The 25,470-nt window shown below is 40.9% G+C and overlaps 1 protein-coding gene across 3 annotated transcripts; it reads right to left on the reverse strand.

The window, feature by feature from the left end:
- Positions 1-3,283: 3,283 nt before the first annotated feature.
- Positions 3,284-25,470, reverse strand: STEEP1 (STING1 ER exit protein 1). 3 transcript variants are annotated; one of them, XM_058536594.1, is made up of 8 exons: positions 25,299-25,387; positions 23,192-23,312; positions 22,489-22,606; positions 9,931-9,972; positions 8,058-8,196; positions 7,430-7,519; positions 6,604-6,696; positions 3,284-5,389 (listed from the first exon to the last, which is right to left on the reverse strand). In XM_058536594.1, the coding sequence occupies exons 3-8, from the start codon at positions 22,581-22,583 to the stop codon at positions 5,327-5,329; spliced, it is 522 nt and encodes a 173-aa protein (XP_058392577.1). In that variant the 5' UTR covers positions 22,584-22,606; positions 23,192-23,312; positions 25,299-25,387; the 3' UTR covers positions 3,284-5,326. The 3 variants fall into 3 exon arrangements, with proteins under 3 accessions (XP_058392577.1, XP_058392578.1, XP_058392576.1); XM_058536595.1 differs by having other exon boundaries at positions 23,192-23,309; positions 25,299-25,384; XM_058536593.1 differs by lacking the exon at positions 23,192-23,312 and having other exon boundaries at positions 25,299-25,470.

Consider the following 25,470-nt stretch of genomic DNA (forward strand, 5'->3'; position numbering starts at 1 on the left):
TGATTCTAAAATTTGTATGGGAAGGCAAAGGAACTAGAATAACCAAAACAATTCTAAAAAAGAACAAAGTTAGAAGAATTATACTACCTGATTTCAAGACTTACTATAAAACTACAATAATCAAATCAAGATAGTGTGGACTTGGTGCAAGGATAGACAACAGACAGAAGAGAAAGTCCAAAAATACAGTCAACTGATTTTTGACAAAAGTACAAAGACAATTGAATGGAGAAAGGAAAGTCTTTTCAACAAATGGTGCTGGGACAACTGGACATCTGTATACAAAAAAAATGAACCTCAACACATGCCTCACACCTTATACAAAAATTAATTCAGAATGGATCGTAGACCTAAATGTAAAATATAGAACTTCTAGAATAAAATCTGCATGATCCTGGGTTATGAAAGGCAGTACACTATTAAGAGAATGAAAAGCCAACCCACAGACTAGGAGATGTTACAAATCACATATCTGATAGAAGACTCATATCCAGACTATATAAAATAGACCTCTTAAAACTCATCAATAGGGCCGGCTCCGTGGCTTAGCGGTTAAGTGTGCGCGCTCCGCTGCTGGCGGCCCGGGTTCGGATCCCGGGCGAGCATGAGGCACTGCTTCTCTGGCCGTGCAGAGGCCGCGTCCCACATACAGCAACTAGAAGGATGTGTAGCTATGACATACAACTATCTACTGGGGCTTTGGAGGGAAAAAAAATAAATAAATAAAATCTTTAAAAAAAAAAAAAAACTCAACAATAAAAAAACCCCAGTTTAAAAATAGGCAAAAAATCTGAACAGATGCTTCACCAAGCAAGATATACAGATGGAAAATTAGCAAATAAAAATATGTTCACAACAACAAAAAATCAAATAACCCAATTAAAAAATGGGCGAAGGACTTAGACACTTCTCCAAAGCTAATATACAAATGGCCAACGGGCATATGAAAAGTTGTTCAACATCACTAATCGTTAGAGAAATGCAAATCACAACCACAAAATATTACCTCATATCTATTAGGATGCCTACTATAAAAAAATAGAAAATAGGAAGTGTTGGTGAGGCTGTGGAGAAATTGGAGCCCTGTACATTACTGATGGGAATGTAAAATGGTGCAGCCGCTGTGGAAAACAGTATGGCGGTTCCTCAAAAAATTAAACAGAGAATTACCATAGGACCCAGCAATCCCATTTCTGGGTATATATCCAAAAGAGCTAAAAGCAGGGTCTCAAAGAGATACTTATACCCCCATGTTCACAGCAGCACTGTTCACAAAAGCCAAGAGGTGGAAGCAACCTGAATATCCATCAACAGATAAATGGATAAACAAAATGTGGTAAATACATACAATGGAATATTATTCAGCCTTAGAAAAGAAGGAAATTCTGTCACATGCTACACCGTGGATGATACGGTGGAAATAAGCTACACCGCTTATTTCACTTAGAACATTATTCTAAGTGAAATAAGCCAGGCACGAAAAGACAAATACTGTATGATTCCACCTATAAGAAGTATCTAAAGTAGTAAAATCCATAGAAACAAGTAGAATGTTGGTTACCAGGGGGCTAGGAGAGGGTGAAAGGGGGAGTTACTGTTTAATGGGTATAGAGTTTCAGATTTACAAGATGAAAAAGTTACGGAGATCTGTTTCACAACATTGTGAATATACTTAACACTACTGAACTGTGCATTTAAAAATGCTTAAAATGGTAAATTTGTTTTTTTACCATAATAAAAAAAGAAGAAAAATATGTTCAATATCATCTGTCATTAGGGAAATGCAAATTAAAAGCATGAGATACCACTGAGAAACTGTCATAGATCAGAGAAGACTAAAGAGCCATGACAGCTAAACGCAATGCAGGATCCTGGAACAGAAAGAGGACATAGTGGAAAACTGGTGAAATCCAAATGAAGCTTGTAGCTTGATGTTATTGTACCAATGTTAATTTCTTAGTTTTGACCAATGTACTATGGTTTTATATATATATATTAGTCTGCTATAACAAAATACCATAGACTGGGTGGCTTAAAAAACAGTCATTTATTTCTCACAGTTCTGGAGACTGGGAAGTCCAAGATCAAAGTGCTGGCTGATTCGGTTCCTGGTGAGAGCCCTCTTCCTGGCTTCTAGATGGCCGCCTTCTTGCTACATCCTCACATGGTAGAGAGAGATGTGGAGAGAAAGAAAGAGAAAGTGCGAGCTCTCTGGTCTCTCCTTATAAGGGCACTAATCTAAACCTAATTACCTCCCAAAGGCCCACCTCCAAATTCCATTACATTGGGGTTTAGGGTTTCCACATATGAATTTTGGAGGGGGACACAATTCAGCCCATAGCATTATATAAGATGTTAATATTAGGGGAACCAGAGTGAAGAGTATAGGAACTCTCCGTACTGTCTTTGGAATTTTTCTATAAATCTAAAATTATTTGAAGATTTTTTTAAAGTTTTAAAAAAATCAAAGTTAAGAAGAGTTAAAGGTGCTGGTGAGAGGAATTCAGATCATCAATCACAGGATCAGTCTGGGTCAAAAGGAAGAGAGATGGCGGCAGAACCACAACTCTGGGAGAAAATGGGAGGATCAAGGTTCTATGAAGTTTAAAAACAGGGTTAGTTCACCAAAAGTGATGCTTCTTGTTTTCCTGGAGGAATATAAAATACTAAAACCTCAAGTATAATGGACTGTGCTTTGTTAAAAATGAGTGAAAAGAGGAGGAGTCAGGTGAAGAAGAAGTGGAATAAAACATCAAAGAAACAAAAAAGGGAAGATTTTTCCTTAAGAAAAAGAGGTGGTCCACAGTGGCAAGGATCCTAAAATGGTCAACACAAGCTAATATTTAAAAAGCTTTTCATGGGCTGGCCTGGTGGTTAAGTGCGCGCGCTCCGCTGCTGGCGGCCCGGGTTCGGACCCCGGGCGCGCACCGACGCACCGCTTCTCCGGCCATGCTGAGGCCGCGTCCCACATACAGCAACTAGAAGGATGTGCAGCTATGACATACAACTATCTACTGGGGCTTTGGGGGAAAAAATAAATAAAATTTAAAAAAAATTAAATAAAAAGCTTTTCAATTTCTCCTAAACAATAAAATTACACTTCCAAATGTCATCAGTTATTCCACCAGAAACATTTTACATTTTATATTTTATCAGTTGATAATTTGCAAAAATAAAAAAATAGAATAAGACTTTCCAAAATTTCAATATGGCTCTTTCTACTAACATTAAAACACTGTATTTGCTGCTGAAATACCATAAGTAAATAAACAGAATACAGACACTATGTCATGTTAGTTTAATAATTATTTCAATGAAAGAATAAAACATAATGAAGAGCACATGCTTGCTTGGTGCTAACAATATAACAATTTGCAGTCTTAAAGATTAAGCAAAATGCATAATTTGAACCAGATGTTGAAATGGTTTAGGATTAGTATCTAAGGACAGATATTTCAGAAAATATGTAGACAGGTAACCACACATTTGCTTCAGGGAATCCTCTAGGCAAGTGTCGACATTGCACTTCAGTTGATTTCTCAAAATGAAATTGCAATCTGTTCTCAATAATATATTTTTTAAAATCCCACAGGAGAAGCAGTTCAGCATAGTTCTACAGTCATATTTCTGGCTTCATCACTTACTGGCTATGGGATCTTGGGAAACTTATTAAACTCTCAGAGCTTCAGAGTACTCATCTGTAAAATGAGAATGACAATAGTTAAACCTATTTCATAGGATTACCGTCTTGTGTAGAGTAAGATAATACTTACAGGTATAGTGCTGCTCATGGCACCTGACACATAGTAAGTACTTAATAAAAAGTAGCTAGTATTAGTATCATTATTACTACTACTATCTTTGATTCTTACTACTAATAAAATAATCACCCTTCAAATCTAAAAACAAAACAAAACAGGTTTAGTGAAAGTGAGAGTATGAAAGTAGCTACGATAGGAGGTTGTGGTTGGGGAATAGAACATTGGATTTCAGAGGTGGCGGAGATGACATCCAGGCTGTGGTCAGGGGAATTTGTGGCTAAAGTGGAGTGAAGGTAAAGGCCATTGCTTGGAGTTGAGGTCAAGGAACTGTGAGGAGGTTATGGTTGGTTATCACATGATGCCTAATTATTTCTCTGAATGAGGACAGGAAACGAGGTGGAGAGGAAGACTCAGTTGCAAAGACTTCACTGGATGCAGGAGAATAACTGGGAAGATGGTAACACAGCCCCACTCCAGGCTTTCCCAGGACCCCCACCCCTCTTTCTCCCAGCTTGCTAGCTCACATCTACCCCCACTCCAACCTACTTTTCCTTCCAAACAGAGAAATCAGGGGAAAAAAACAAAGAAAAACGCTCTGCTATTTCCCAACAGCACCTCACATACACACCTTGGGCACCTACTAAGTACAACCTGCTGTAGATAATACAAGGAGGTTGAAACACTCTTCCTGCCCCAATACCTTGTCATACAGTTGAAGAGATAAAAACATGGATGCAAACACTGCATATTGATATCACTGCAGCAGCGTGACACTAAATATTTACATATAACACTCCCCCACAAATAGCAAATGTGAAATAAAAGATACCCAACAGATACTTTTGTTTACCTCAGTCTCATTTCTTACTCTATACTGTCTCCTTGCCATGCGTCCACACATGAAGCAGCACTCTCAGCTGCTTGAGAGGATGACACCTCCCCAGGGTTGCTTATCGAGACCCCATTTTCATTGAGATCTCAGCTACGTGACTGGCTCACCTACAGCTTTAATATTTGAAGTAAAGGAAGCTTTATGCAGATTCTGGCTTTTTATGAATTTTCTCTGACAGTAGAGAGATTCAAACCATAGCCAATACCTGCTAGTCTAAGGATAAAGACAGAGTCACTTAAAAGGATCTGACTTGCTGTAACTTTAAATATAATTCAGGGTGCTTTTTTCTATGACACATCATAATATTTTTTTCAAAAATCTTTAAACATTTTATTAACTTTGAAGAAGAATAAGAACAGCTACTTTAGAAACTAGAGACACTCAAGCACTGATCTATTCTTAGGGTTTATACGCAGCTGAAGAAGTTTACATCAAATGGACAAAAAATAGTACAGAAGACCTATATACAGAAAGATTTAGAAAAACCCATCTCTAGAAAGCAGGTCAGATGGACTCAAAGACCTCACTGAATGTAGGAAAATCAATGGGAAGCAACGTAAAGCCTTCTGCTAGGGCATAAAGGTAGGGACCAGTCCATGTAGTCAAGAAAAAAGTTCTTTTTCCTCTCGATCTAAATGCTTGCCTCCAGTCTGTGTTCAGAGAAAGGTCCTGATCATTTGAACTGGTTGTCAATCAAGGTCCCCTTCATTTTCGCTTTCTTGGCTTCCAGTTCAGCCTGGAGAGGAAGAAAAGTATATGTCCTGATACATGACACAAAATTCTCATTTTCCTTCTTTATTCTAAGTGCACAAACCCTATTCCTTGATGCTTATTTAGTATACAAACTAGAATAGTGGTTCTAAAATTGTTATGAATCTCTAGCCATTGTTTTCCAATCTTTCTGATGTTATGGCACACACAGAAAATGATATTATCTGTACGGCAAAATGGGGTAAATACACAAGGCTGTGGCCAAAGGCAATCAGTACAGGGATTCCACAGCCCCAGGACCCCTAAAGGGCCAAGGGAGTCAATATCATGGCATACCAGTATCCTATTCTTGGCAGAACAGGAAGTAAAACACTGTTCTAGAACAGTGCTACTTAAAGTTCTGTGGACCATGCAAGATATGCACAAAAATTGAGAGTAAGCATTTAGGAATTTTTATAGTAATTTGACAGAGTAACAATAAAATAAAATAATTTAATAAGGAGAATTGAGGCAAATTTCTTTTTATTGCATTTTATAAATTACAAATCTGTTCTTGACAAATTGGAAATTTAAAGAAAAAAAGAAAGCACTGCTCCTTCACCTCGGAAAATTTGACGAGCCCTGCTCTAGTCCACTATGGCGAGGTAAAGTAGCTCCCAAGATCCACCACCTCTGTCAGCAAAAAAATCCTCCACAGTCATTAGCATAGACTGGTATCCCTTTTGATGAGGCACCAATGAAGTGATGTCTGATATTCAAGAAATATCATAATTATCATAAAGAAAAGAAAAACGTAGGCACCATCATATAGAGATGTGCATGCTCTATGATGAGCCCATGAATAACGTAGAAATTGGTGGTGGTGCCAGTGCTTTAAGAGGCAATGACCAGCCCCAATCCTGGTCCTGCCAACGTAGCTCTATCGTATGCCATCACATCCTGCGAGAGCAGCCTTGAACCTCAATGTTTAACTCCTGAAGTTGGACCACAAATAGCAGATTTAAATACCATTCTAGTTAGGGCTAGCTAACAAGTACTATAATTTTGGGCCTGGATCCTGTGGTCACTACTCCAGAGCAGGGCATAACAACAATCACAGCCCAGGGTTTGATGCCTGGCAGCCAACTACACCAGCAACCCGACAGACCTCCTACAGGATTTTCCTGACTGCTGGAGGGTCTTTCACACCAAGAAACCCAAATAGTCAAGCCTAGCACCTTGCCACCCCATGCTACTCACCAGCTCTTGCAGCCGCCTTTTGCTCATGCCTTTGCGCTCCAGCTGTTTTTCAATAACTTTGGCATTCTGTGCATACGAGTCAGCAACTTCCCTCTGAGGGAACAAAGAAGTGCCCTTAAACCAGCAGTCTCATCAGTGAGTAACAACAGAGACCTTAAGTAGCAATTTATACAACTCGATTACGAAATTATTACTGAAATGGCAGGACTCTGTTCCCATTCAACTCTTCAGCTTTTCAATAATCCAGGAGAGTTCAGGTTTTGACCAAAACCATTTTTAAAATAACAGATAACACCTCTCTGTAAACATCATTATACTGAAGTACCATAAAGGTAATTGCTGCCACTGCTAAGGACAGACTCACAAACCATCAGAGCTGGACTGGAAGGGACCTGAAATCGTTGAGTCCAATAGTTTTTTTTTTTTTTTTAACTTCTTTTTTTTGTGTGTGAAGAAGATCAGCCCTGAGCTAACATCCATGCCAATCCTCCTCTTTTTGCTGAGGAAGACCGGCCCTGAGCTAACATCTGAGTCCAATAGTTTTTAAACTGAAAAGGGATGAGGGATTTGCCCCCCTAAGGCATCTCAAAAAACAGTTTGAAAAAAGTCACCGATCTAGTCCAACTCCCTGGTCCTCATTTTACAGATGTCCCTGAGATCCAGGGACACAGGAACTAGCCCGGTGCCAGTTTCTTACTAGCACAGTAAGGTCTACAAGCAAAGTTTCTAATTATTCTGCTACTCAGACACTCTAGCTCTAAAGTCCCCTTTCCTTTTGGCCCCCACCCCCCCCAAATCCAATCCCCTTGAGAGCAGAAGCACTTACAGCCTCAATCTCCTCTTCTTCTTCATCGATAGTAGACACAGTGACAGAGCTGAACTTGCCCATGTCTTTGGTCCGTTTGGTCATCATCACCTGGAGTCGCAGGAAGAGGAATCAGTCTAGTTCAGCACAGAAGGCTCCGTGAGCCGTGTGTCTGTGTGTGGGGGGCAGTGTGAGGGGACATGCCTGGGTGCTGGGGGGTGGGGAGGAGAGGGGTTGTTGGACGGGACACCCACCTCTTTGGGACAGGCTGGCCTATCTAAAAGTGCCAATGTTTTCATTTGCATTATATTTTTCTAGCATTTTCCATCAAGAGTTTTTAAAGTATATTTAAAAATTAGCCTGATTCATTCTATTTTTAGTTGTTCACGCTGGAAAAAGAAGAAATTTCAAAGGAAATAAATGTGAATAAAAACCATACAATTTCTAACTTTATTCATAGGGCAGCTGTAGGAAAGAAAAAAGAACACATAATAGACGTTACAATCCCGTAACATCTGCTTATACACAAAATGGCATTCTCTTAATAAAGAATGCATCCAATAAAAGGCAGTTTCTCGTGTACTATAACCTTATTTTAAAAGTTAGGGCTAAATCTGTTAACCAGTCTGTCTCCTTCAATGATAATTACCTTCTTAGGAGGCTCTTGTTTCTGAGTATATATATTTGTTTTCCCAAAACCCTGGCCAAACTTGACTACTGCTCCATCCACAATGAAGGTCACGGGAGCATTCTTCGGCTGGGACTGGTAGAAGAGTGGCAGTCCACACCTGCGAACAGCAGAGTCAACCTCCGGGAGGCCTCAGAAGCCAAATCCCCAAAACAGTGATTGGCAAAGCATGCTTGGACTCTGGGCATATTTGTGTTTGTGGCACAAACGAATGATTAGCTCCTCCCAGTGTTTCCCAAAACTACTTGATAAGAATCACTGAGGGTGCTTGTTGAAACTGTTGATCAGATTGCAAGGTGCCCCCCCAGAAGATCTTGATTCAGCAAATCCGGGGGTGAGGTCTGGGAATCTGTCCTTTTACTTAGTATCCCAAGTGATTCTTATCATTAGACAAGTTTGAGAAACGCTGGCTCCTGCTACTGACTGCTTTCCAGTTAAAACTGCTGCCATTCTTCCCAGACATCTGGGTAACTGGTTGGGGGGTTTTGTCTAGTTTTGTGTTGTTTTGTTTTTGCAGTGTCAAGAGGCAGTGTAAAGACTCCACTGCAGCGCTCGGCATACTACTCCCTGCGGTAATCGCCATAATTTCTTTGGTTGGTCATTTTTACTATACTTTTTCAGCTAAATGAAGTAGACCATAAGATGTGATAAAACTAATTTAACTAATCCAGTGTGGCTGTGAAGTAAAATGCCTTCTTAGCCATTTCCCTGCTTTAATTCTCCCAGTCTGAGTCTTCTGAGAGCCAAGACATAACCGTAGTTACATCAACAAGATTAAATTTACTATAGCTTAATATTCTCACTATTAATAAGCTAAGGCTAGAAATATATATATTGCTTTATATATTGCAATATATATACTGCTTTAAATAATGCTCTCTAAAGTTCTTGGGTCTGTGGTCCTATAAGAGGCTTTATAAATAGGTCTGGATTAAATTACACAATGTTACATTGACCAGATGACCCAGCAATCCCACTCCAAGAGAAAACACATGTTCCCACCAAGATTTATACTAGAATGTTCAGCAGCTTTATTTATAATAGCCCAAACTGGAAACAACTCAAATGCCTTTCACAGGGTGAATGGTTCAACAAACTGTGGTGCAATGGACTAGTATTCAGCAACAAAGAGGAACAAGCAATTGAGATACATAACAACTTGGATGAAGCCCAAAAGCATTATGCTAAGAAACCAAACATAAAATATACATACATAGTAGAACACAGAGTGGAGAACTTAATAAATTTTAGAAAAGGCAAAACCATAGTGACAGAAGGCAGATCAGTGATTGCCAGGGGTGAGGAAGGGGACAGACTGCAAAGGGCAAGTGGGGTACTGGAAATGTTCTTTATCATGGGAGTGGTGGTGTTACTTGACTGTATGCTTCTGTCAAGACTCATCAAATTATACACTTAGGAAGGGAAAATTTTATTATATATAAATTACAGCCCAATTTAAAAAATTATACTATGTTGGGGCCGGCCCTGTGGCATAATGGTTAAGTTCGGCATGCTCCACTCCAGCAGCCCAAGTTTGCATGTTTGGATCCTGGGCGCAGACCTATACCACTCGTCAGCCATGCTGTGGTGGCGACCCACATACAAAATAGAGGAAGACTGGCACAGATGTTAGCACAGGGCCAGCTGGTCAGAGATGTAACGTTGACTATTCTGTTCGAGGAGCATATTGGTATTTGTGTAGTTGAAGTTTGAAGGCAGTTGAGATTATAAGGATAAAGACATAACAGAGAATTGTATCTAAATAATTCTTTTCCTAACACATTATTGCCTCTACTTGCTTATGCTCAGAGAAACCTACATTGATAATACTTACTTTGCACACTTCTTCCTGTACTGTCGTTCAATGCCTTCAGGCCTGCGCAGAAAACAGAAGTTAAAAAAAAAAAGATATGAACAAATCTCATAACTTACCAACCTCATTATCTCTTTTCTTTCAAATGCTAAAAGGGCATTTCCAAGTTTTCATTTCATAGATCAATTGGTTAGTTTCAATATGTATTAATTTTAAAGCATTCTTTCCTTCCACAAACATTTACTGAGCCCCTACATGGGTCAGGCATCTCCCTGACGGAGGAGGAGGAGCAGCAGTAGTTACGGTCACAGTAACAACAGTAACATCAACAATAATAATAGTAGTGGCAACCACTTGTATAGCTTGTATTATGTGCCAGGAGCTGTTCTAAAGTGTACATGTATTAACTCATTAATCCTTACAACAACCCTGTGAAGGAGGTCAGATTATCTTCCCATATTACAGATGAGGGCTCCTAAGGACAAAGCAATTACATGATTGGCCCAAGGTCATAGAGCTAGGAAGTAGAATAGGTTGAAGTCAACCCCAGGTTGAATTCAAGCTCAAGAGCCCACACAGCCTTAGATAAACAACACAGGGATCAAGACTCTTCCACCATTCCAGTTGCTTAACAGAAACCTGGGACTCATCCTGATTCTTCTCTCTCACTCATCTCCCACACCTACTTCATCAGCAAATCCTGCCGGTTTTATCTCCAAAAACAGATCTTGAAAGTGTCCACTTTTCTCCACCTTCCTGCCACCATCTTGGCCCAGGCCACCAGAATCTCTTCCCTGGACTGCTGTCACAGCTTTCTGACGGGTCTCTTCACTTCCTCTCCCCTTGTTTGTTTTAATTTTTTTTAATAAGTGATATATGCACATGGTATACATAAGAGTATAAAATGAAAAGTCAATATCTTCCCCATTCATCCTCCATCCACCCTTTTCTCTTCCCCAGAGGCAAATACTGTTTCTGGTTTCTTCTGCTCCTCTCAGAGATAGTTGGTGCATATACAAAGAATTCTTATTGGTATATAAAGAAAATATGTATTTTTCTTTTCCTATTTAGACAAATTAAGCATAACTTAACACTGTTCTCTACTTTTTTGTTCACTTAAAAATGTATCTTGGTTAAAATATATATATATGTGATCCTTCCCAATCAATTGATAAGGAGTTGCTTCGTTTTGTATAAGGGCTGCATTGTATTCCTTTGTATGGATGAACCAAAATGTCTTTTATCTGTTGGATGAATTCCTAGAAGCGTATCCACTTTAAATTCTGATAGATACTGCCAAATTACTCTCTAGAGAAGTTGGACCAATTTACACTCCTACCACCAATGAGACGGTTCCAGTTCCCCTATGGTCTCACCAACACAGTATGTTATTAAAATGCATTATTGCCAATTTGGCACATGAAAAATGTGATCTCATAATTGGCATTTGTTTTTTTAAAGAGTGAAGATAGGCATCTTTTTATATATTTAATAGGCATTTGTATTTTCTTTTTTTGTAAACTGTCAGTTCAGACTCTTTATCTAATGAGATGTCTTTTTATTTTATATTAAGGAGATTTGCAAATGTTAAGGGGCCTTGCAAATATTTCTTCCCCAGCTTGACATTTGTCTTTGACTTTTTCCCCCATGTGAAAATTTTAGATTTTGAAGTGGTCAAATCAGTCGTGTTTGTGTGTGTGATACTTAGTTAGGCCTTCCCCATTCTAAATTCGTATCTAAAATAAAAATCCTGACTGCTTGTTCTAGAATCTGCTTCCACTACTCTCTCACTCCAAATCATTCTCGAAATAGAGGCAAGAGTGGCTTTCCAAGACAGCAAGAATAAAATTCAAAGTCCCTACCATGGCCTTCCTAGCACTGACTAGGTCCCTGCCTCAGCACATACATTCCCTCCCCTCCCTCACTATGCACTAGCCACACCTGTCTTCTCTCTGTACTGTGAACAAACAAGTGCCTTCCCACCTCTGACCTTTCACACACACACTTCTCTTTGCCTGGAATGCTCTTCTCACAACTTTGCCAAGGCTGTCCCATTCTTGTCTTTTTTGGTCTCAGTTCAAATATCACCTAGTCACAGAGGCATTCCCTGACCAGCTTTTCAAAGAGGTCCTCATGTGATTCTGTATGAGCCCTTTGCTTCATTCATATGACTTTCCAGAATCATAATTACTTTATTTTTCTGTCATCTCACTAGACTGTAAGGTCCATGAGATCAGAGGTCAGCAGAGACCATGTCTGTCTCACCACTTTATCCCCAGAGCTGAGCAAAGTACTGGAAACAAAGTAGACATGTAATAAATATTGGCTGAATGAATTCTTAAAAGAATTTAAGTTTAGTGAGGAAAATTATAACCATGGAGGTAAGTTCTTAAATGGAGGAATGTATACAATGTAATGGTAACACAGAGGTGGAAGCACCAAGTCTGTCTGAGGCAGTCGTGGAAGGCTTCATGAGGAGGTGATGTTCAAGCCAACAGTTCTGATAGAAAATGGTATTTCAGGCAGAGGGAATACTACGTGCAAAGGCAAAACAGCACAGCATATTCAGAGAATCACAAATAGTCTAATGTTATTAGGACCTAAAAAATCAAGGGAGTGCTACCAATCTCACACACATAAAAACAGTTATAAGATTATACTACGAACGATTGCATACCAACACATTAAATAAGCTAGATGAAATAGACAAATTCCTAAAACAACAGAATGACACTACCAAAACTCACTGGAAAAGAAATAGAAAATCTGGGGGCTGGCCTGGTGACATAGTGATTAAGTTCGCACACTCCACTTCAGCGGCCCAGGGTTCACGGGTTCGGATCCCAGGTGTGGACCTACACATCGCTCATCAAGCTGTGCTGTGGCAGTGTCCCACATACAAAATAGAGGAAGACTGGCACAGCTGTTAGCTCACGGACAATCTTCCTCAAGCAAAAAGAGGAGAACTGGCAATAGATGTTAGCTCAGGGCCAATCTTCCTCCCAAAACAAACAAACAAAAAGAAATAGAAAATCTGAATAGACTATAACAAGGAAAAAGATTGAATTAGTAATCAAAAAACTTTGCACAAAGAAAAGACCAGGACCAGTGCCTTCACTGGTGACTGCTACCAAAAGTTGAAAGAATTAATACCAATACTTCACCAACTTTTCAAAAGAGTAAGGAACATCCCAACTCATCCTATGAGGCCAGTATTACCCTGATAACAACACCAGACAAAGATATCACAACAACGACAAACTCGAGATCAATATTGCTTAAGAATATATAGGCAAAAACTCTCAAAAAAATACTGGAAAACCAAATCCAGCAGCATATAAAAATGATTATACAACATGACCAAGTGGAATTAATCCCAGGAATGCAAGACTGGTGCAATATACAAAAAAAAATCAATCAATGCAATACATCGTATCATAGAATAAAAGAGAAAAAACACACGATCATCTCAATAGATGCAATAAAAAGCATTTGACAAAATTCAAAGCCCTTTCAATATACTAGGAATAGAAGGAACTTCCTCTACCTGATAAAGGACATCTACGAAAAATCCACATCTGCTAACCCACATAAACTAACATCACACTTAATGGTGAAAGACTGAAAGCTTTCTCCCTAAGATCAGAAACAAGACAAGGATATTCACTCTCAACACTTCTATTTAACATTGTACTAAAAGTTCTAGCTAGGTCAATTAGGCAAGAAAAAGAATTAAAAGGCATCCAGATTTGAAAGGAAAAAGTAAAACTATATTTGCAGATGACATGATCTTATATATGGAAACCCTAAAGAATCCACACACACACAAAAAAAACTATTAGAGCCAATAAATGACTTTAGCAAGACTGCAGGATACAAGATCGATATACAAAAATTAATGATAGTCCTATACACTAGAAATGAACAATCCAAAAACAGAGTTAAGTAAACAATTCCAGTTACAATATCATGAAAAAGAATAAAATATTTAGGAATTTAACAAAAGAAGTACAAGACTTGTGCATTGAAAACTACAAAACACTGCTGAAAGAAATTAAAAGAACGCCTAAATAAATGGAACAACATCTCATGTTCATGGATTGAAGACTTAATATTGTTAAGATGGCAATACTCCTTAAATGAATCTACAGCTTCAACATAATCCCTATCGAAATACCAGCTGTTTTTTTTTAAGGCTTTTTTTTTTTTTGGAGGAAGATTGGCCCAGAGCTAACATCTGTTGCCAATCTTTCTCTTTTTTTCTCCCCAAAGCCCCAGCACGTAGTTGTATATCCTAGTTGTAGGTCCTTCTAGTTCTTCTATGTGGGACTCCGTCTCAGCATGGCTTGATGTGCGGTGAGTAGGTCCACGCCCAGGATCCAAACCAGCAAACCCTGGGCCACCAAAGCAGAAAACACGAACTTAACCGCTATGCCACCAGGCCCCCAGCTGGCTTTTTTGCAGAAATTGACAAGCTACTCCTAAAATTCACATGGAATTGCAAAGAATCCAGAGTAGCAAAAGCAATCTTGAAAAAGAAGAACAAAGTTGGAGGATTCACACTTCCCAGTTTCAAAACTTACTACAAAGGTACAGTAATCAAGACAGGGTGGTACTGGCCTAAGGATAGACATATAGATCAATGGACTAGAAGTGAGAGTCCACAATAAACCCATACATATATGGTTAACTGATTCTGACAAGGGTGCCAAGACCACCCAATGGGGAAAGAATAGTCTTTCAATAAATGGTGCTGGGACAATTGGATAGCCACATGCAAAATGATGAATTTAGATACCTGCCTCACACCATATACAAACATTAACTCAAAATGGATGAAAGACTTAAATGTAAGAACTAAAACTATAAAACTCTTAGAAGAAAATATAGGCATAAATCTTCCAGACTTTGGATTAGGCAATGGTTCCTTAGATATGACACCTAAAGCACAAGCAATCAAAGAAAAAATAGATAAATGGGACTTTACTAAAGTCAAAAACTTCTGTGCTTCCAGGAATACCATCAAGAAAGTAAAAAGGCAACCCAAAGAATGAGAGAAAATATTTACAAATTATGTATCTGATAAGGGACTACTATCTATAACATATAAAGAATTCTTACAGCTCAACAATAAGGCAATTACTCCAATTAAAAAATGGGCAAAGAATTTAAATAGACATTTATCCAAAGAAGATACACAAATGACCAATGAGCACACGAAAAGAGGCTCAACATCATTTGCCATCTGGGAACTGCAAATCAAAACCACAATGAGGCACCACTTCACACACACTAGGATAGCTATAATCAAAAAGACAGACAATAACAACTATTGACAAGAATGCGGAGAAATTGGAACCCTCATATATTACCAGCAAGAATGTAAAATGGTGCAACCACTTTTGAAAACACTCTGCCAGTTCCTCAAAAGGTTAAACATAGAGCTACCATATGACCCAGCAATTCTTAAGTATACACCCATGAGAACTGAAAACACGTTCACACAAAAACTTGTACACAAAGGTTTACAGCAGTATTACTCATAACAGTAAAAAAATAGAAACAGCTCAAATGTCCATCAACTGAAGAATGGATAAACAAAATGTGGTGCATCCATACAATGGAATATTATTCAGCCATAAAAAGGAATAAAGTACTGAGTCCTTCTACAACATGGATGAACCTTGAAAACATACTAAATGAAAGATGCCAGACACAAAATGCTACATATTTATGGTTCCATTTTAATGCAATATCTAGAATACGCAAATCCATCGAGACAGAAAGTAGATTAGTGGCTGCCAGGGGCTGGGGTAAAAGGAAACGGGGAGTGACTGCTAATAAGTACAAGGTTAATTTGGGTGGTGGTGAAAATGTTTGGGAATTAGATAGTGATGATGATTGCACAACCTTGTGAATATACTAAAACCACTGAATAGTATACTTTTAAATGGTGAGTTTTATGCTATATGAATTATATCTCAATTAAAAATACTAAATCTCTGAGGGTGGAGCTAAGGCATTGGTACTTTTTAAAAAACTCTTCCAGATGGTTCTAACACAGCCAGGGTTGAGAATCACTTCGTAAGGGTGCATTGAAGAGTAGAATAGCTGAGACATACATTATGCACATCTTTAGCTGTACTGGATATTGCCAAAGGGCCTTCCAAAGTCATTCTAACTCTTTATGCTCCTTCTGGTACTGGAGGAGACTCCCAGCTGCTCCCTGACAACACATGGTTATTATTTTTACAGTTGAGGGATAAGGAAACTGGGGCACAAAAAGGTTAGGTGACTTGCCCAAAGTCACAAAGTGGTGCTGCTTGGGGTCTAACTCCAAAGTCTGTGCTCTCCACCATCTTTAACATTCTGCCTCTCCACTTACAAGTATTGCTTATGTCAAATGTGCTCCAAGTCACTAACATCACTGGACTGGGGCACTAGCCATATTTTCAGTTCTGTGTACCCACATCTAGTTCCTATTAGGACTCTAAATCCAACCTCAGCCTGAAGGGAGAGATTCACCATACAACTGACTTCTAGAATCCTGAGGTCAGGCAATCTCATAAGCCCAAGCTTTGAAAGCACAAGAATATCAAATAAAGAGGGCTGTATATTTCCCAATGAGTTAATCTTCAAACACCAATGAGAAATGGGATTTTGTCAAGTTTACAAAAATGTATCTATTCCTAACTATGCACCAAGAATTGGGCAAGATGTCCTAAGGGTTTCAGAAGTATAAGGTAGGGTTCCTGCTCTCAAAAACTTCATCTTCTTAAGATATTGTGACTCTACTGTAAATGAGACAAGGCTTTTAAGTGCTATGATTATAAAGCAGTGATTATTATGAGCTAGATATTTGGACTACCTGACCTTGGTTTTCTTTCCTACCCTTAATCTCCAGGATATGTGAGATAGGGAAGGCCAAAAACAAAAGAAAACATTCTCCCTGGTTGTGGTAGCCAGCCTCTAAGATGGCCCCCAAGGATCCTTGCCCCCTGCTATTGACACCCTTGTACAGTCCCCTCCCACAATGAATAGGGTTGACCTGTGACACTTACAGGACACTGCAGAAATGATGGTGTGTGACTTCTGAGTCTTGGTCATAAAAGATATTGTGGCTTCCGCCTTGTTCTCTCTTGGATTACTCACACTGTGGGAAGCCAGCTGCCATGTCACAAGGATACTCAAGCAGCCCTATGGAAGATCCTTGTGGGGAGGAACTGCGGCTTGTCCCCAACAGTGAGCACTCAGCTGCTAATCATGTGAGTGAACCACCTTGGAAGTGGAACCTCCCACCCTAATCAAGACTTCAGGGCCGGACCCGTGGCTTAGCGGTTGGGTGCGCGCGCTCCACTGCTGGCGGCCCGGGTTCGGATCCCGGGCGTGCACCAAGGCGCCGCTTCTCTGGCCATGCTGAGGCCGTGTCCCACATACAGCAACTGGAAGGATGTGCAACCATGACATACAACTATCTACTAGGGCTTTGGGGGAAAAAATAAATTAATTTAAAAAAAAGACTTCAAATGACTGCACCCATGGTGGACCTCTTAACCAGAGCCTCACGAGAGAGCAGAACCACCCAGCTAAGCTGCTCTTGAATTCCTGACCCACAGAAACTATATGAGCTGATAAATGTTTGTTGTTTAAAAAAAAAATCAGGGGAGTACCAGGAGATGAGGATGAACAGGTATGCCAAGGCCAGAGCCTTCAGGCTTGCATTTTATCCTGCTAACCAGGATTTTTTAAATGAAATCGGATAGGGGAAGGGGAGGAGTCCTTAATGGATTGGGCTCCATTCTTCCCCAATCAGAGAAGCTTATTTATATTTCTGGTAAGAATTTAATTTAAAGAAAGGATTCACTGTCGAAAAATGTTTGAAAGGCACTGCTATAGGTGATGAAGAGTCATGGAAAGCAGGAGACTGACATAATGTGCATTTGAGATCATTCAGGCAGTAGACAACAGACTGGAGGAGAACAAAACTAGAGGCAAAGGACCAGGTAAGAGGCCACTTCAACAGCACAAGCAAGTGATGTTGGGTACCAGAACGATGGCAGTGTAGCAGGGCTGAACAGAAGGAGTCAGCCACGAGAGAGACTAGAAGGTAGAATTGACAGTACGTGGTGAGTGACTGGATGTGTGTAGGGGATGGTGGGGACAGGGATGGATGAGATGAAGACTGGCTTCCAGATTTCTGCTTTGGGCCACTGCATGAATGGTGGTGTCATCGTAGAAGGAGGAAAAAGAATTGTGTTTGGCTGACAGTTAGAGACTTGATTGCAGTGGCTTCAACATGAGAGCTTGTTCTCATGTAAAAGAAGTCTAGGGGAAGATGGTGCCTGGCCATGGTTAAGACCCAAGGATAACATGGCAAAAGCTCTGCAGTTCTTGTGGCTTTTCCTTCCCAGTCCCAGGATGGCGGCTGGTGCTCCAATTATCACGTCCATTTCTTTTTCTTTCCTTTTTTTTTTTTTTGGTGAGGAAGATTGGCCCTGAGCTAACATCCGTTGCCAATCTTCCTCTTTTTACTTGAGGAAGACTGTCGCTGAGCTAACATCTGTGCCAATCTTCCTCTATTTTGTATGTGGGATGCTGCCACAGCATGGCTTGATGAGCAGTGTGTAGGTCTGTGCCTGGGATCCAAACCCGCGAACCCCAGGCTGCTGAAGCAGAGCGTGGGAACTTAACTGCTACGCCACCAGGCTAGCCCCTATCATGTCCATTTTCCAAAATGCAGGAAGAAATAAGAATAGAAGAGTCAAAAGGGCTTTTCCTTGGAAGCCCCACCCAACAACTTCTACTTCCATCCCTTTTACTTGGCAAAAGCTAAGTCATATTCAGAATCTTAGAGTTTTTTTTTTTTTGGAGGGGAGCTGGAACATGTACTCTAACTTTATAGACACTAGTATATAGGCGGGTATAATAGAAGAGTGTTCAAGTGGTGCTGAGCAAACCCATCTGCTGAATTTTCCACATTAGAGAAATGATGAGTTTGGCCTTAGTCCTGCTGGATCTGAGGTGGAACATCAGGTGAAGAGGTAGAATAGGCAGTTAGATATACAGTTCTGGGCACAGGAGAGAAACGTAGGCAGATCTAGATTTTGTGAGTCATCAGCATATAAGTGTAACTGATGCCAAGAAAGGTGGTAAGAATGTCCAAGGGGAGTATAAAGAGAGAGGGGATAAAATCAAGGTCAAAATCAAAATCCCTAGAGAACACCAACATTTAAGGGGCAGGCAGAAGAAGAATCCAGAAGACTGAGAAAGCCAAAGAAGTAGAAGGAAAGTCACAAGAGTAGCTTCACAGAAATCAAGGGAGGAGACAGCATCAAGGGAGACATGGTCAACAAAGATACGGACAGAAAAGCACCCACTGGAGTAACAACTGGGGGAGTGGTGGATGAGGGAAAGAGGGTACTGGGAAACAACAGTGTCAAAGGAGAGGTACTTTAGAATGGAAGACTTGGAGGTGGAAAGTGATGGGCTCCAGGGCATGTGTTGGGCAGACTGCTGTATTTTCAGTAACTGGTGCTGCTACACTCAGCTGGCTAAAGACGAAGGGTAAGAGCAGACTGAAATTCCACCCTGGCCAGCAGGGGAGCACCCTAGAGTGGGCCCTTGGAAAGACTGTTCATGATTAATGCAGGAGCTATGTCAACCAAAGGGGAAGTTCACCATGCCTTGTTGGTCAACTAAGAACTCTGTGGCCCAAGATAGCTATCTGGCCAAAGGCCAGGCCACTGGCCTAGGCAATACCCGGCACTAAGGCTGGGCCTGAAGCTGCCTCACTTCCAGGATCAGGCCAGTTAGATTCCAGGGTTTCTACTTCAGGTTAGGGCCACCCAGTTTTCTGGCCTAGAGGTGGGGGCATCTGCCTTAGAGTGCCATAGAAGCCTGTGGCCTAGTTGTGTTGTTAGCTTACTTTCTGTATTAACTGAACAATATATGTTCATTTAATGTATGTAATATATAATAGTACATACGTATACATACAATAATACATATTGTATATATAATATATACAATAATATAAAATAAATATTTTAGTAATCCTAAAGATAGTAAGTTGATAATTTTCAAAACCAGAAACCTTAATAAAGGTTAATGAAAGGAGAAAAAGTACAAGAGAATGGATTAGCTTTAGATAGGGCACATTATTTCTAAACCTTCCTATACACCATAACAGAGTGCTTCCCCGATGTTTCCTGAAGGGCCTTCCTTTGTGAATTTTGTAAGTTTCCATAAGAACCAGTGTTGTATCTTGTATCTAACCAATTTTCTCTTCAACTGCATAATTCTAGAAGCCCAGTTGTCACAGTGGTGCTTGATGCCTGATTTGCTACTGAATGTCACCTAGCAGCAGTTTCTAACTCTTTTCATTAGTGTGAGCTGATGACAGTTTGGTTTCTTAAATAAACACAGCTGGATGTTAGCCTGTACCTTTTTCCAGTTCAACATAAGAATATAAGCTCCATCAGGGCAGGGTTCTTTACTTGTTTACTGGTTGTACTGGGTTGGAGCATGTCCCTTAAAAAGTCATGTGCTTCTGGGAACCTCAGAATGTGACCTTATTTGAAAAGAGGGTCGTTGCAGATATAATTAGTTAAGATGAGGTCACGATGGGCCTGCCCCATGGCTTAGTGGTTAAGTGAGCACACTCCACTGCTGGCGGCCAGGGTTCGGATCCCGGGCGCGCACTGACGCACTGCTTCTCTGGCCATGCTGAGGCCGCATCCCACATACAGCAACTAGAAGGATGTGCAGCTATGACATACAACTATCTACTGGGGCTTTGGGGGAAATAAATAAATAAATAAATTTAAAAAAATAAAAAATAAAAAGATGAGGTCATGGAGATGAGTAAAATGTGCCCTTAATCCAATATGACTGATGTCCTTATAAGAAGAAGAGAAGAAACACAGAGATGGAGACACAGGGGGAAGGCCATATGATGATGCGGACAGAGGCGAGAGTGATTGCATCTACAAGCCAAGAAATGCCAAGGATTGCCGGCAAACACCAGAAGCTAGGAAGGGACAAGGAAGGATCCTCCCCTAGAGCCTTCAGAGGGAGCATGGCCCTACCGACACCTTAATTTCAGACTTCTAGCCTCCAGAACTGTGAGACAATTAAGTTCTGTTGTTTAAGCCACCCAGTCTGTGGTACTTTGTTATAGCAGCCCTAGCAAACTAATACACTAGTATATCCCAGGCTTCTAGGACAGTACCTGGCACGTAGTAGGAGCTCAATAAACGAAATATTTGCTGAATGAATGGATGGACTTTTAATTCCCTAGGATTGACCTCTCTGCAGCATTTGGCACCTGTTGATGATCACCTCCCCCGCCACACACACTTCTTGAAACTTTCTCCTCTCCTGTTTTCCACATCACCAGGTTCTCCTGGTTCTGTTCCAATGATCTTGTCTGATTTTTAAACGTCAATGTTTCCCAGGATTGTATCTTCAGTCCTCTCTTCTTGTTCCACACTCTATGTAATTTTACCCCTTCCCAGGTTTCAATTACCCATATATACCAAAGACTCCCAAATCTAAAACAGAGGGGGGCCGGCCTGGTGGCACAGCAGTTAAGCGCGCGTGCTCCGCTACTGCTGGCCCAGGTTCGGATCCCGGGCGCGCACCAATGCACCACTTGTCAAGCCATGCTGTGGCGGTGTCCCACATAAAGTGGAGGAAGATGGGCATGGATGTTAGCCCAGGGCCAGTCTTCCTCAGCAAAAAGAGGAGGATTGGCAGATGTTAGCTCAGGGCTGATCTTCCTCACAAAAAAAAAAAAACAATTACCCAAATCTAAAACAGATCTAACCATGTCACTTCTCTGCTTAAAAAAAGGAGAAGTCTATTGCCTACAGATAAAGTCCAAACTTGTCTATTTCAGCATTCTACTCTGTCCTCACCCCAGGATGCATGAACCCCTTCCCATAAAGTAACCTGGGCTCTAGCCACAAAGGACTATTCAAATTTCCCAAGCACACCATACTTGATGCTTTTAATGCTTACATATTCCCTCCACCTGGCACACTCCTCATTCCCCTCACCCACTTGGTGAAATCCTAGTTCAAGGCCAAACACAAATGTCACCATCTCTTGGTGCCTTTCCTGACCATCATTCAGGCGGGATGACCCACTTCCATCTGTCTTCCCATAGCCTTCTGTTCACCACACCAGTATTTTATCATATCACAATGGGTAGCCTGTTCCCTCACTGAGCCACGAGCTCTTTAATGGTAAGGGCAGTAACTTATTCACCTTCACAGATCCAGTTCCTAGCTCAGTGCCTGGCCCATAGTATGCTCCAAGAGATTACAAGTTGAATGAACTCACTTTACTCACAAAAAAAAAATCCTACAGCTATCAAATGGCAATAGAATCACACCTCAGCAACATTTCAACAAAGCACAATAAAGATATTGCTGTATGAACAGAAGTTAGAGAACGACCACAAATGTCAAAGTATTGGGCCCAAATGGATGACCTGTTCGCTGGGGTCTTTATATTCCTCAGAACTAGACCGCAATATAATAAAGAAATCCTAGACAGAGAACATCAACCTCTTACCTCCGAAGATACATAGTCTCCTCATCTTCTGTGTTACAAAACTTGTGGGCATGTTTGGCAGCATCAATCACACGGGACCGATCCCGGGGCCTCATGGGCAATTTCTCTAACTGACAGTCTGAAGGAATGGAGAAAGATTTGGTCACCAGAGCCAATGAAAAATACCTGAGGCCATCAGAAGTTTCCAGTGGGGCCCTTAGCACTGTAATTTTTACTATAATTACTATGCTTATGGAAGCCTATTATTGAATTTTCCAACTAAAAATGACTTGGTGTCTGGAGACCTGGATTTTAGTTCCAGCCTTACTACTCTGGTGATCTTTGGCAAATCACTTCCTCTTTTGGGGATCTTTTTCCTTATCTGAAGAGTGAGTAGATTATATTATCTCAAAAGTCCTCCCCAGCACTGCAATTCAAGTTTTCTATGAGCATTTCTGTAATCGTAGTACACTTGGTTCGTGTTATAATGCACTAGAATCAGAAGAGACAATCCAGTGTCCTGTGACGCCTATAAGGAAGGTGTTAGGAAAGTGGATATGTGCTTAGAAAAGGAGAGAGAGGGTGGGTGGTATGCTACACATAGTATGCAAATGACCCATTCCACTTAGAGGCATTTTAATCCAAGAACAATAAAAACATACAGGAAATAAATTAGGTACAATTATAAAGCAGATGGCAAATTGAAATAATACTAATTAAGTACCTAAAGGATCACAGAGAAGTCAAGTGATCAGAGTGACTGGAGATTAATGGAGGAGGTAGAGAGGGAGCTGGAGAACAGCAGGCAGTTCATACATTAGCTCATTACTCTTCACAATGACCTGCTGGGGGAGACATTTATTATTCCTAGTTTAAACATGAGGACATTGAGGCTTAGGAAGGGAAGCATAAGAGATCTGCCACACATTTCATAAGAAGCAGAACAAGAATTCAAATCCAACTCTAGGTGATCAAAAGAGAATTCACTTACTCCATAAATATGGGCCCTCCATGTACCAGGCACAGTTCAAACATCGTGCTGGGGATTTGGCAAAGAACAAAGCAAACAAAGTCCCTGACCTGATGAAGTTTACAGTTTAGTGGAGGAGGCAGAAAATTTAAAAATAATAATTATTTAATATGATCTTAGACAACTATAAGTGCTAATAAAAAATTAGGATATTAAGAGGATGAACAGTGATTCAGATAGTGAGAGGTACTCCCAAGAAAAATGAGGCAGGGTAAGAGGACAAAGTGTGACAGGGGTGCTCTTTTAGATAAGGTAGTCAGGGAAGAGTTTTCTAAGGAAGCGACATTTCAGCAGAGTCCTGAATGAAATAAGGAAGCACTAAGGGAAGAGTGTTTGAGGCAGAAGAAATGCCAATCCAAAAGGCTCTGGGGGCAGGAACATTTTGACATGATGGAGAAAAATCGAGAAGGCCACTGTAGCTTCAGCGCAGTGAGCACGGGGAAGAGTGTTAAGAGATGAAGTCTGAGAGGTAGCTGTGGGTCTGATCACACAGGGTCTTGGTAGAGACTTTGGTTTTATTCTCGGTGTTATAGAAAAACACTGGTTTGGAACAAGACTCTGGCTGCTGTGTGGTGAATAGACCAGTGGGGGCAAAGAGTGGAGAGCAAGAAACTATTGTGGCAATTCAGGTGAGGGATGCTGGTGGCCTGGACTAGAGTGGCAGAAATGGAGGTGGTAAGGATCAGATTCTGGATTGATTTTCAAGGAAGCACCTGCAGAATTTGTTGATGGACTGGATGGAGAAGTCAGGAATGATTCTGAGATACTGACTGACAGTGGTACCACTGACTTCGATAGGGCAGACTGAGGAGAATGGTGGAGAGCAGGGAGTAGGGGGTCGTCAAGTTAATTTTGAACATGATCTCTTTGAGAGGCCCATTAGACATCCAAGTGGAGAGGCTGAATAGGCAGTTGGAGTTTGAGGAGAGGTGTAGGTTAAAGATGAACACCCTCGAGAGTCATCAGCATATAGATGGTATTTAAAGCTTGGTAATGGTTGAGATCACCTAGGGAGTGAGTACAGACTGAGAACAGGTGACAGAACTGAGCCCTAGGGCCGCGCAATGCCTAAAAGTCTGCGACAGAAAGAGGAGCCAGACACTGAGAAGTGGCAAAATCGAGGTAAGAGGAAAATCAGGAGAGTGTGGACTCTTGGATGCAAATGAAAGTGTTTCAAGAAGGATGGAGTGGTCATCTCTGGCAAACGCCACTGAGAGCTGGATTAAAGTGAGCATTGATAATTGACCACTGGAACTGGGAACATGTTCAGTTAATAATCTTGACAAATATGATTTAGATGGTGAGGAGAGAAGGGAAGCCTGCCTGAAGTCAGGTCAAGAAGGAACGGGAAGTGAGGATGCAGAGACAGCCAATATAGGCAGCTCTTTTTAGAAGTTTTGCTATAAAAGACGCAAAGAAATGAAGTTATAGCTAGAGGAGAATGTAGGCTCAAGGAAGAGTTTTATTTTCGCTTAAGATAAAAGCTATTACAGCATCCTTGTATCCAGCAGAAAGATCACAAAGTTTCTAGAGGCGGAGTGGGATGAGAGGGAGATACAGTGTATTTTTTCTGAAGGAGAAAGTTCGTTTTGCGGGAGGTCTGGATACATAGTTACAAGGTAAAACAAAAAAAAAGCTGCCCTAGAGTCGGGCGTAGATGCGTAGGGAGGATTTTGACGGAGAGGGAAAGCCCACCAATCTTCACTGAGACGTGGCTCCCAGACCACAGCCAGAGGAAATTCGCCCAAGAGAACGCGAAGCTTCGCTCCTCGCAGACGCCCCGCAGTTCCCGACTACTCACCCAGCACCAGGACCATTTGGCCGCACAAACAGTAGTAGACGTGGAGGGGCTTCTCGCCATCATCATATTCCTCCCGGTCCCGGGTGTCGGAGCAAACTACCGACCGCGACACTACTTTAGGCATAGTTCAGACGAGCAGCCTGCAAACTCAACGCCAAAATCAAGGGTCGCG

Source organism: Diceros bicornis, chromosome X, assembly GCF_020826845.1.
Source record: "Diceros bicornis minor isolate mBicDic1 chromosome X, mDicBic1.mat.cur, whole genome shotgun sequence".
Lineage (NCBI taxonomy): Eukaryota > Metazoa > Chordata > Mammalia > Perissodactyla > Rhinocerotidae > Diceros > Diceros bicornis.